General features: G+C 43.9%; 1 protein-coding gene across 1 annotated transcript in view; it reads left to right on the plus strand.

The window, feature by feature from the left end:
• The first annotated feature begins 1,693 nt into the window (after positions 1 to 1,693).
• The window catches only part of LOC146440130 (uncharacterized), a 40,962-nt gene continuing 30,056 nt past the window's right edge, over positions 1,694 to 12,599 (plus strand). The window contains exon 1 of the mRNA XM_085056536.1: positions 1,694 to 2,125. Within this exon, the coding sequence (XP_084912662.1) occupies positions 1,829 to 2,125 (297 nt within the window). The 5' untranslated portion in view covers positions 1,694 to 1,828. The remainder of the gene's footprint in view (positions 2,126 to 12,599) is intronic.

Raw genomic sequence — 12,599 nt, forward strand, 5'->3', positions numbered from 1 at the left:
GTTAGCTAAATATATTTTTGTTAATCATAATATTGATGAGTCTTCCACGGCGACAAGACACAGTGTATGGCATACAAACAGGAATTAGTCTCTATTGCTGTTTCACCTATGGCGTGGGACTCCTCATGGCAGTCATCATCAAAGGGCAAGAGTCAGATGCTCTTCGCAGAAGGAAGCCAACATGGGGTACCCACCAGTGTACTTTTACTGCCAGCATTCAGAATCAGACTACTTGTCTGCTGCCATTAGTCACTAACAACTGAGAGCAAATGTGTAAGGAGAATACAAGTAAACAGGTGCAAGTAAGCAGAAAGTGGGATAAAATGCAATAGGATTTTGCCAAAGCTATATTTTGTGAAACAAGCCCAGTACCCTCTGTGAGCAGAGGGCTCCTGAATAAGGAGAAGGCAGGAGATTCAGTATGCTTAGACCTCAGTCAGCATTTGGCACATGATTTCACAGAAAGCTGTTATAGGGGTTGGTGAGATGCAGCAGCGTGGGTAAGAAGTTGGCTGAAAGGAGATGCCACAGAGGGAATGCTCCCTCACAGAAAGAAGCTCCAGAAAGATCAGGCATCACACCTATCTAAAGTGTAACAGATCCATCCATGCAATAAATTACAGAGTGTACCGCTGACATTTCCTGATGGTGCAACTGGGCGGAACAGCCAGGAGAAAAATCAGGATAGCCTAAAGAAGGGTTTGCCTGAACTTGAGGACTGGAATAATGACAGAAGTTCAAGCACCAAGGCATAAGAATAGGCATTTTGAGAATAAACAATAAATATATCCAGTTTTGAGGAGCTTAACTGTGACTTACAGGGTAAGGACTAAGTGGTGCATACTTGTGGGTCACAAAATGAGCATAACATAGTGAGAAGGCTTGAGGAACTGGCCTTAAGGTGAGACAGAGGAGGTGCGGATTAGATATCAGAAAAAGATTTTTCACTGTTAGGGTGGTCAGGCACTGGAATAGCTGCCCAGGGAGCCGGTGGAGTCACCATCCCCGGAGGTGCTCAGGCAGTGTGTGGATGTGCCGCTGGGTGATGTGGTGTAGAGTTACACTGGCAGTGCCAGGTGCACGGCCAGGCTGTGTGATCTCAAAGCGTCATAATTCCATCTTAGTCATGGGAAAGACTGTGAGACCCCACGGTGGCGGTTTTCACCTCGGAGTTATCATTACTGTTTCCTCTGCTCACTCCTTGGGTATATAAGGGACTCGGTGTTCTCTACAGTCCAAAACTGACGTAAGGGCTAGTGAAGGCAGGCTTTTGGTCTCTACCAACTCCTCTCTCCGGACCCCAGCGAGAAAGTAACTCTGCTTCTTCACAAGTCGTTTTTCCCTTCCAGCCCTCCCGCCTCCCCGAGGCAGTGCGCGGGCAGGCAGGCGAGGCACGCCGGGCAGGCAGGCGAGGCACGCCGGGCAGGCAGGCCGGCAGCCCGCGGGGTCCCTGCGAGGCCCTCAGGGACACAGCGCAAGCCGAGCCCCGCGAGCCCCGGGCGGCCCCGCGCGCTGCCCCCGCCGGCCGCCCCGCGCCGCTCGCCGCGCGGGGGAGGCGGGCCCGCCCACCGCGCCGCTCCCCATTGGCTCGGCGCGGGGCTCTCCGCGCTCCCCGGCGCCTCATTGGCCAGGGCGCCCCCTGCCCCGCGCCCATTGGCGGAGCGCGCCGGGATCCCCTCCGGCGGGGGGGCGGCGCTCGGCCGGGGGCGGCCGCTCGGTCACCTGCGGCCGGGGCGGCCCCGCTCCGCTCCGCTCCGCTCCGCCGGCCCCGCCGGGGCGGCCGCGGCGTCACCGGGAGCGGCCGGGAAAAGCCGGAGAAACAAAGAACATGGCGAGGGGAGGAGGAGCCTACGCCGCCTCAACCGCTGGGAAGGGCGCTCCGGGGGCGTACAATGCCCGGAGCGGGGCGGGCTCGCTTCCCTCCGCCCCCTTTCCCCGCCCCTGTGGCTGGGCTGGCGGGGGGCTGGGACGGAACGGGACGGGACGGAACGGAACGGGACGGGACGGGACGGGCTGGGCTGGGCTGGACTGGACTGGACTGGACTTGGAGGTGGCCGTCGGGAGTGGGCCAGCTGCCTGCAGCAAGTTTCGCCCGGAGCGGGAAAGTTGCGCGGGACCCGGGCAGGTAAGCAGCGGGCGGGGGTCGCGGGGCACCTGCGGGTCGGGCCGCGCTGTCCGCGCTGTCCGCTCCGCCCGCAGCTCCCGGCGCTCTGGCCGCGGCCGCAGGTGCGGCGGGACGGGGCTGCCGTGCCCGGCGGGCCCCGCGGAGCCGGTGGGGGTTAGCAGCCCCCGCGTCGGGAAACTTTGTAGGAACTGGGAAGGTTGTCCACCTTGGCCCCTGTCTGGGGAGAGCCGTCAGCGTGCGCTGCCCGCGGCACCTGGCCCAAAACCTGTCGGGGCTGGAGCGGGAACCTACTTAAAAACTGTGTCTGGAATTGCGCGGAGTTAACTGACCTACCTGTGGAGAGGTGCCGGGACCGCTGTCCTTGTGGAAGGAAAGCTCTCCAGCCCGTTTTCTTCTGGCGTCTGCACAGAGTGCGGCTCTCTGCTGGTTTTTCTCAACTCTCAAATTATTCTTTTGCTCTGGTCTTGAATAAATATTGCTTATGTCAAAATGATTATGGTACTGTTGTGAGGCCTTCGCCGGGATTTTAATCCTTTGAGTTTGTACTCAGATGGAAACTTTTTTTTTTTAACTTTTAAACTAAGTAATGATTTGAGCATCCGGTTTGAGGCATGACTTAAATGAATCGTACTGAGCGTTCAGCTGTTCAGCGTTTGTTTTAAGATGTCCTGAGCTAGTTAGCTGAAGTTTGAATTTTTAGAAATGTTTAGAATTGAAGAGGTAAATCACTTGCTGCCTAAAGTCATGATTAATGCGTTCATAATTAATTCAGTTACGGTCCCGTCCCCCTTCCTCCCCCTCCAAATTTACATCGAGGCAGCTCAATTGCATATCAAAAGCCTCTTCTTATTTTCATTTAGGAAGTTATTAGACTTTCAAACCCTTCTTGCTCGTTTTCATCTCACTTTGCTCACACCCTCAACAGTTGAAATGAAATTTTGAGGCAAGTGTCTCTTTGTACTTGGTTAGACACAAGTTATAAAGACAGTTTAGTGATAGAAAAGCCAGGAACGTAAATAGCCATTATTTTCTATTAAAGGTTAATTAGTTATCATCTTTATATCTGCACATTTAAGTATAAGATGGGTAAAATTTTAAGGTGAAAGTGCGCTGCAGCTCTGGAAGGTACTGTCACACATCGCCCCAGCTTAAAAAGAATATCTCTTTAAAATGTGTTGACATTTAATTGACCTTTGAAAGTTCATTCTGTTAATCATACTCAAAGCACTAAAGCTATGGTTGACTGATCTGGTGCTCGTACATTCAGCCGTGCTCAGCATATAAATTCTGCAGCATAATTGCTACTTACTGAGCAAGAGTTTCTTTTCTTCTCTGAAAATGAGAAAGTTTTGCTTTGCCTCCGGCTGGGTGTACGGGTAGAGTTGTGAATCCAAATGCTTTCCTGCCATCAGTTGTTGTGGCGGGTGTGGCCTCCAGCCAGGCAAGAAATTCCTTTGCTCAAACTGTGGTTTTTTCCTTCCTGAGGCCGCACATAGGGCAAGGTAACCTTGAAGGTTACTTCTGTATCTGCTTTGAGTCAAAACACAATAGGTCGCTTCGCTTTTTGTGTTTTAAGCTTTTCTATATGCCAGCTGTTTGAATGGAGAAGGCTGAGTTTAAAAAGGTTGATTGCAGAAGATAACTCCCCTCTCCCTCAAAAAAGCTTGGCTCTGAAAATCAAACCTAATATACTCATGTTAAAAGGCATGCTACCTCTTTATGGCTGTTGTCCATAGCTGTGTTGTAAATCAAACTCCTACCGATACCAAGAATGGAAGCATTACTTATGAGCTTGCTGTCAAAAGATCTGGATAAAGATTAATTTCTATTAGGTTCACTTTCTGGATAGATTTCCTGGTGAAGTTAATACAGTTGGTAATAATTTTTGTGTGTTGAGACCTCTTGTGTCATATCATGAATTTATAAGTCTGTCACCTTGTGAGAAATGAGGGAAATACTAAATGTTAAATGCAGTGCCAGTGATTCCTAATAGGTCACTGGCTCTTTGCTGTTATCATTGAAAACTAATTAATAGCTCTTATTCTTAGTTATAAATCTACTTATAAAGTTAGAGACCTGGCATTGCTGTTGTAGTTTTCTAAGCTGTTTTCTCAATGCTGCTTTTGTATTGGAATCCCCTTCCCTAGCTGTGAAGTCAGATGTGATGTTCAATGTGCATTTGCAGCCAAGTAGCTGCCCTGACACTGTGTAGGGTTAGGAGCTGTTAGAGCCCAGGGAGGGAGGAGTTGTCTTCTGAGCAAGTATTTTCATCAGGGCTGAGTCCACCAGCACAAGAGTGCTTTGAATACTAGAAAGTGATCCCGTGGTTGAGTTTTGTTTATTTTAGTAGAATAGATACAAGTGCAACACGTGATTAATTTCACTGATTCTTTAGAAAGCTGAGTGAAGAAAATATGCCAAGAGCATGTCTGTACTTTCTGTACAGTTGACAGAAGGAGGAGCAAAACATCCAGGGTAGTTTAAGGGCTGGAGTATGGAGATGCCTGACCTGCAGCTGCCCTGATGCCCGTAGCCCTCTTTGTCTGTGTGACTTGCAGGAAAAGGCCATGCAAGGTGTCCCCTGTCACCTCAGAGGACAACAATCAGAGCCTCAGGGACCAGCAGGATATATAGAGAGATATGCTCTGCAGCTTAGCTTTTACAGAGGCTTAAGTGTTGGGTCTGGCTAGGTGAATGTGTCAATCCATTTGTTATTTGCAGTTGCAAACACTGTCCTGGAATGAGATGCCTGAGCAGGGTCCCCTTTTCCAAAGGAGTCATCTTACTGATTTAAGGGAGTGATTTGAATGCGGTGCCTCTCCTGAATGGCAGAAGCTCTTGGACTGAGCCTCTCCTGCTGAAAGCTCTGGTCAAAGCATGGAGGGCATCGCCACACGGGCACAGGCATTCAGATGAGGCACTTAAAGGCAAGTTTTGGGTTGTGGCTGAGGCAGGCCTTGAGGGGGATTTAAGCCCTAACTCTTCTTGTCCTGGGGTTTGTATTGTACAAAAAGGTTTCTGGTACAGCTGGTCTATTCCCAAACTCCTTATTTTATTGTTGGGATAAGGGATAGATCTGGAAGTTGCTCATTCGTGCATTTCAGCAGTTGAGGAGTGGCGGGGTGAGCAGGGAATTTGAGAACCATGTGCGGTATTCGTTCAGTCAATGTTATGAAGGCTTCAGTGTTGGCACAAGTACCCGCTGTCAGGAAGCTATGTACTTGGAGGGTAGCAGCAGCCAAGGACGGGTGTTTAAACTTTTAATAATATCTAAAGCTTTATCAGGCACCCAAACCCTTGAGGGTTAAGAGGGAGAGTCTTAGCAAAGTGATGGTTGATGTTCTTTGTATCTGCATTCCTAGATTACTCTGAGGAGGCTAATGTGAAGTCATTCTCTGAAGATTACGGCATTGCGTGAAAGGAATGTAGCACTGGGCCATAAATTAACAGGAACCCGAAAAGCTCATTCTCAACTCCGGTTTATTAACTTAACCATTTGCATAATGTAATCCTTTGCACCAAAAACTTGTACTGTATAAATAATATACCTTTTACAATAAAAAAACCACCACAGCAATAGATTTTTGTGCAGAAAAGCTTCTCCTTTTAAATTCAGGTGTGTAGAAAATAAGTTTTACATTATTCTGTAAGACTGCTTCTGTCTATGACACTTCATGTTGAATAAAACATGTGATAATGTGGTCTTGATCAGTGTTGGATCCACAGATGCTTTTCCTCTGTAACCGTTTGAAATTTTAGAAGCATGAGTTGCAGTGCAAATGTAGACAGGTTTAGTTGCTTTTTAACATACTTGCCGGTCAAGGTGAGCCCAAACCATCCTAATGTGACGTGCCAGACATAATCCCAGGGGGATTAGTTGTTAAGACATTTGAAAAATAAAGTCAGGTCTTGGTTCAGTGTTTTTCCTAAGTGACACATGTTCTAAATTAAAGCTTTTGCAGCAAGTTGATTATAAACTTTCTATGAGTCTAAGTGACTGAGAGGTGTTCTTGGAGCTGTCAAGAGACGTACTCATAGCTCTAATTTTTAGCTGACTACAAAATCTATATTTATCCATCAGGGATTTTCTTCACTTTTGACCATCAAAAAAGTGGGGTTTTTTTCAATAGAAAACAGTTTCATGTGTCCTGTTTCTTTTTCTGTTCCTTTTTCATAATCTTTGGGCACTTATTTCTGCTATCAGGAGTAAAATCCAGTTACACAATTGTTTGCATCTGTGGAAGGCTGTGTGGGGGCACATTTAGAGTAACTATTTGTGACTTACACTGAAAACTTTGGGGTGAAGGTGAGGAAGAAGGATAATTCTAAGTTCCCAATGCCTGAAGTTAAAAGTAGGGGTCTCTTCTCACTTCATGCCCTCCTCCAACCTGTCATTTCTCACATGCAGCTCTCTTTTAGCTGTTCCAGAGGGGCTCACTCTGCCTTCTCCTCTTGTAGAACGTTCTAGTGTGTGCTTTCTTTGGCATGTCAGTGTTGATTACTGTATAGTAGTTTTTTGAGCACTTTGGAGCTTCCACAGTGTCTTCGCTAGGGCATTTATTAGCCCTCTCTCTTCTTGCTTCACCGCTCAGTCTAATGCTTTCTCCTTGCTTTATAGGACTGAATTGTGCCTGTCCTTTAACTTGGTGGGTGGTTTTTTTTATCATGTGCATATTAGTCTCTTGTAGCTTATTTTTTCTGGGAGGAAAGACCTTTTCATGGTGGTGAGGATACAGGTTAATGTTAACACCATTCAGGTTCATGGCCCTTTCAGTATGATGTCAGCATTTTATTTGATAGGTCGGAGTGTTTAATTTCAAACTGTGAAAGCAAGCGTTTAACTACTGATGTTAAGCCTCATTCTGTTCCCTCATTTCTTAAGCCTGGTCACACCCAAGAAAAGGGGACGCTGTTGGAAATAAAAAAAGAATGGGACTTGAGTAGGTGCATTGTCCCAGTCTGTATGTGTGCAAAGGTTAGTGCATTTGCTGCATATGAACTCTATTTTTTTTTTCTTTAAATGTTGCTCTTACGTTTTACCTGTGTAGTGCTATGAATAAACAAGCATTTTCTACATTATTTTAGAACATGATGTTGTTAAGAAAGTTGCTTTCTTCACGCTTTTAGTGGATGTTTTACTTCACGTAGTACCCAGAAGTTCTTTTTCATCTAGATCTAATTTCTGGTCATGTTCAAGTACCTTTGGGACAAGACTAATCAATGCATTGCACAGCCTCATAGGTAAGAATGTGTAAGCTGAAGCTTTGCAGACTCTTCTGCAACATCTGGGGCTTATGCAGTTCACTGTGGAGCACATTAAGTTAAAATAGTGTTGTGGTCAGAGTCTTTATTTGTTTTGATCTTCTGAAGGTGAAGGACAAACATTATGATTGTGCTAATTACTTTGAGAGTCTTCATGTCCCTGTTGTGTGTTTGAGCTTTGAATGAGGGAAGGCATGATGGGAAGTAAAAAATGGCATTCCCTGTATTTGCAGGGTATTTGGGGTGGGTGCAGTGTCCTACCTATAGGCAAGCAGAACTGATGCCTGCATTAACTACCTGACCCCGAAATCGGAAATATGAAGGTAAACTTGTAGCGTATGAGGTGTGACTCACTGGACCAACACAAGGATCAGAGTTAAAGTCCCTGCTTTATTCAAGAGTACGGAAGGGTGAAAAATAGTTCCCCAGTGACATGACTTCAGCAAAAGTAACATGTCTTTAATAAAGGACATGAGAAATATGAGTTAGGAGACAGTTTGCAAAATACAGGACGAAGGTGTTATAGAAATTCTTGGAGGATTTTGGGGCAAAATTTTGAGCATGGTTCTGGTCAGCCCAACATACATCTGCTCGTGTGTGCAGGGATCTCAGATATGTGACATGCCTGTAGTGTGTCCCCTGTGCCAGAGGCTTATCACTGCAGCTGTGTTTTGCCTTCCCTTTGAAAATGGATAATGCAGCTGAATGAGTTGTGTGCTGTAGGTAGTTTGTTCACACTCAAATCTAAGTAAATGTCTTTTGCTAAGCTTGGGATCTAGTATGTTATGCTCTCTTGGACAATGCTTCTCCCATAAAACTATGAGAAGTTATTACTATTGGAGACTGTTTTCTGGTCCAGTCTATGCTCTTTATTCTTGTCCTGGACCAATACACGATCTTTGTATTTATCTGAAATGGGAAGCCACTAACTTAAGGTTTCTGCACTGGGAGGTGACACAGTGATCCATTGTTAGGCACTGCTTCAGGCCGGACACTGCCCCGCTCATGGCACAGCAACTGGCACGGCACTTGGCTCTGCTGACAAGGAGAGAGAAATGCTTTGAACCACCTTGGTGCTGCCCACTTCTACCAAAGGACAGCTGAACCTGTTGCATCTTACTTTCTGTCCAGTACAAAAGGTTTGTGGGCTTCACAGCAATTCCCTCATGACCTTGAAATGGAGAGGAGTACACAACACTGTACTGCTCACTGATACTATAGCAGAGCATAAATAGTGCTCATACTCTTCTTTAGCCTTCACTTGTTGCTACAGCTGGTTGGTGGCAATGTATTTATCAAAGGCATCTTTGTTTCATGTGGCACCTACAAAATGGGTTAAAGTACTTTCAAAAGTTGTCAGGAGTGCAAATTGATAAATAATATGCTTTGAGTGTATACATTTCAGTAAGTCCTTCGTCCTGCACTGCTTTTGCTTTTGTTGTGTGCTCATAACTTAGATTTCAGAACTGTCATGTGTATGTTCTCCCTCTGCTTTGGGTTGGTTTACTTTAGTTCTCCTTATTGTGTTCTTTCTGTGCTTTCTCAATCTCTATTTTTTTTGATTTTGCCTAATATTGTAGTTCTGTCTTGTGTATCTGTTCATCCATCTTCGTGGGGGTTCTGTGTGTCCGTTTTCTTCTAGAATGATTGCATGAAAAGGCTCTGGGGGTTTTGCTTTTCTGAAGTGATGTTAAATCTGAGATTGATTGTGCGGTTAATTTTGGTTGTGTAATCTGTACATTTCTTAATACAATAAATGAGAAGTCATTATGGCTACCTCTAGTGGGAAATTTAAATTCTTCAGTGTAGTTTCTGAGTACTTATGCTGCCTTAGCAGTTACCCTTTATCCACACTAATTGAGAGACAGCTGCATTCAGGAGTAATGCATCACTTTAAACACATTCTAAGTTTTAAATGACTGTGCCAGAAAAGGACACAGTTGTAATAATGATTGTTAAAAGCTATCTGACTTCTTGCAGACAGTCCTAATAATGAGAACTATGTGATCTGAACTGCTGAACTTCTGGAATTACAATAACTTCTGCTCATGTATGTGATACAGATTACTGGAAATCTGAGGAGCAGTCTTTGGCGGATGAAGAATGTAATTCTCCCCGGAGGTGTGGGTATCTCTTATGAAGGGGACTGAAGCAGGATCAGCTGATATCCAAGAAGTAAGTTCTTGGGTTTTTTTCTCCAGATATATTACTAGTGAGGTGGACTGTAGTATTCATTCACTTGGATGGATTATAAGTTGTTTAAAATCCTTAATTAGACAATGAGGAGAGAGTTTTGGGAAGAGGCTCAGGAAAACTCGGCACTACATGTTGTTCATGATTTTACCAATAGTTTTGACATCTCATTCCCAAATGTTTGGGTGTTTTGTGTCTCATTTGGTGTGTAATTTCAACTGTTTGTCTGCAACTGCCTGCTTAGTGCAAGGAGAGGCTGCTGCTTCAGGCATTTTAGAGTTCAAATGCCGTTGGGAGAATTGGATTCATCTGCAACAGTTGGAGATACTCATGCTGTATCATAACAGCTGTGAGCTTGAGTTCATATAAGTAATGTGTGCTTAATCTTCTGTGCTGTCAGTGACAGGAAGAGGAGGAATAAGATTTTCCCATATTTAATGATGATCCTAAAGATTTTGACAAGCAAATTTGAAAATGTAAACTAGAAAGCAACTTAGGAAATAATTGCCACGAGTTTTTTTCAAATTCTATGTGGCTTTTGATTTGCATTTTTATCTGTTGATATTCCAGTGTTAATCCGATACAATCAAAACCTAATTTACCTATCCGAGTTACCCTACTGCCTCATCTATTTGGAAGGTAACAGAAAAGGTAGATGCCCTGGTTTTGGATTCTAGGAGCACTTGGCAAGTTTTGTTTTAGTTGCTTTCTTTTGTTTGGTTTTTTTCATAGTTCTTTCTTTGTCAACAGTAATCCATTCATCTGTCTTAGAAATTTCAGGGGAATGAGGGAAAAGCAGTGGAAAGCTTTTTTTTTTCACTGAACAGGGCTTAAGTGCTACGAGTTTGCCCCTTTCTCCTTCTGGGACATGAATTTATGAAGACATTGAAAAGCTAGAATGTTGTTCTTTTTGTCTCACCTGTATTTGTTCAGGTATGTTTCACCTTGTCGAGATCAGCATGTATCAAGCCCTGTTGATTGCTGTTTGCATCTTGGACACTTTCTCACTAAACACCTCTATAAGAATACTTTACAAATTAAATATCAGAGTGGTAAAGACGACTCATTGCCTTCTCTTGCATAACAGTCCATACGGGGGACAAAGTGCCTCAGTTTTAGACTGACCTTGTTTTGACTTTCCTACAGATATCATCTGTTTGTGTTTTTAAAATGGAAAGGTAGCCATACATGGAATTGAGTGGCGTATTGTTGCTGATACAATGGCTTTCATCTAATTAATTCCATTTTATAGGTTCCCTACATTTTCCACCTCTAAGCTGTAGATATTAGGCCAGTATATTTACAAATGACATGATAATTTTAGTGTCATGACTAGGTGCAATTAAGCTGAAATACTTCTTTCTGCAATCAGTGTTTTGCATTTGAGGATTTTTTTTTTGTTGGCTTTTTCTTGTTACTACCTATACATATTGTTTTACAAGATGATTTAATGAAACTTGCCAAAAGAGGAACTTTTTTCCTTTTTTTCGGAAGTATTGTTATAGTAAATATATTTTCTTACAGTCTGGCTCTTCAGTAGACCTCACATGGGAATGGCCAGTACCTCCTCGTATTGCCAGCTTTGTGGAAAGTTAGGGACCTTACTGACAGTTTCATAGCTTGTCATGGTAGCTTTCCTAAGGGGAGGGTGAGTGGATCCTGTGGCTCTGGTGTGGTATATAGATGCCAAGTGCTAGGAATTCCTGGAATGTAGAGTTGTGCAGCACTGATAAAGTTTGCTTTGTTTCCCTAGTGACTTGACCCATTGAGAAAATGTGATTCCCTAGGAAGCTTTAGTAGCTCAGTTGATATTGAATAAAGGGAAAGGCCCCAGCATAATTCTGCTTGTTTTCACCTGCTGCCTGAAAGATTAATTTTCTTAACCTTAGTATAGAAAATATAACCCTGAGTTTTGAAAGTGATTTATAGAGATCCTTCACACTTATCAGTTTGAGTAAATACGCCACAGGCTTCTGCGTTCCAGCTACAGTCTTTTCATAACTTACTCAGTTTACAGTGTGGTAATTTCATTTGGGGGTAAGAAAGTTTCAAGGAAAAACACCTTCTAATTAGAGTGATATAATCACTCTGCTTGCCTGCTGTGGTTTCGTATGACTTCAGAAAAATAGTTGAGTGATTAATCTTTAATTTTCCCCATCATTAACTTAATAAGGAAACGGGATATAGAATGAAAAACAAACAGCAGAACTGTACAACTGAGATGTTGTTATGCCAAATCTTTTTGGCTTTTTCATTTGGTGAGCAATGCCGCTCTGCTAACTCTACTTGAAGTGTAGCAGCAACTGGTTAGCTCAGATAATTTGTAAAAATCTTGTAGCAGGTCTGAACTTCACTGAAGCCTTGGCAGAGCTTGCTATACAACTACTTCTCTCTTCCCCACAGTCCCCTGTGGGCTGGGTGGTGGGGTTTTCTCCATGGTTTTATTTAGAAGCAAATATTGCATAAGCTAACTTCTAATATCATATAATTTCCTTGCACCCACTTTTCTGTGGGGAAGGAAGCTGTCCCAGACACTGTAGTGAAATACCCTTAGGAAGGGTTTGGTTCTATTTTTGTATCAGTTACTATCTTTAGTTGCTGTGCTGATAAGTGAACTTGGTTGTAGTCATGCAGTTTTTGTATGAATATGACAGAATTGCTCAAGTCTCTTGGAGAACAAAAACAAATACAACAGTGAAAGCAAGTTGCTCTTTTTGTCCATCTTTATTTAATTCTTACTGGGTGTAAAATAGGCAGCATAATTCTAGAAGTGTAATGCTTGAATAGAAAATATGCCTGGCTGTTTGCAAATGTTCCTCTGGAAGCTGTACTTTATTTCATTAGTAAATACTATAAAAACAGACCCGTGTACATCTGCGGGCAGCAACACAGCAACAGAAGTTGTGGTGATCTTAACTAACCTGCTTGGAGGCCTCTGCATGTTCATAATATAAAATAAACAGCCGAGGAACGTGTATTGCTGTTGACAGTGAGCGACTGTAAACATCCTCGACTGGAA

This window comes from Lichenostomus cassidix, chromosome 3 (genome assembly GCF_008360975.1).
Source record: "Lichenostomus cassidix isolate B80296 chromosome 3, HeHo_3.0, whole genome shotgun sequence".
In the NCBI taxonomy this organism is placed as follows: Eukaryota; Metazoa; Chordata; class Aves; order Passeriformes; family Meliphagidae; genus Lichenostomus; species Lichenostomus cassidix.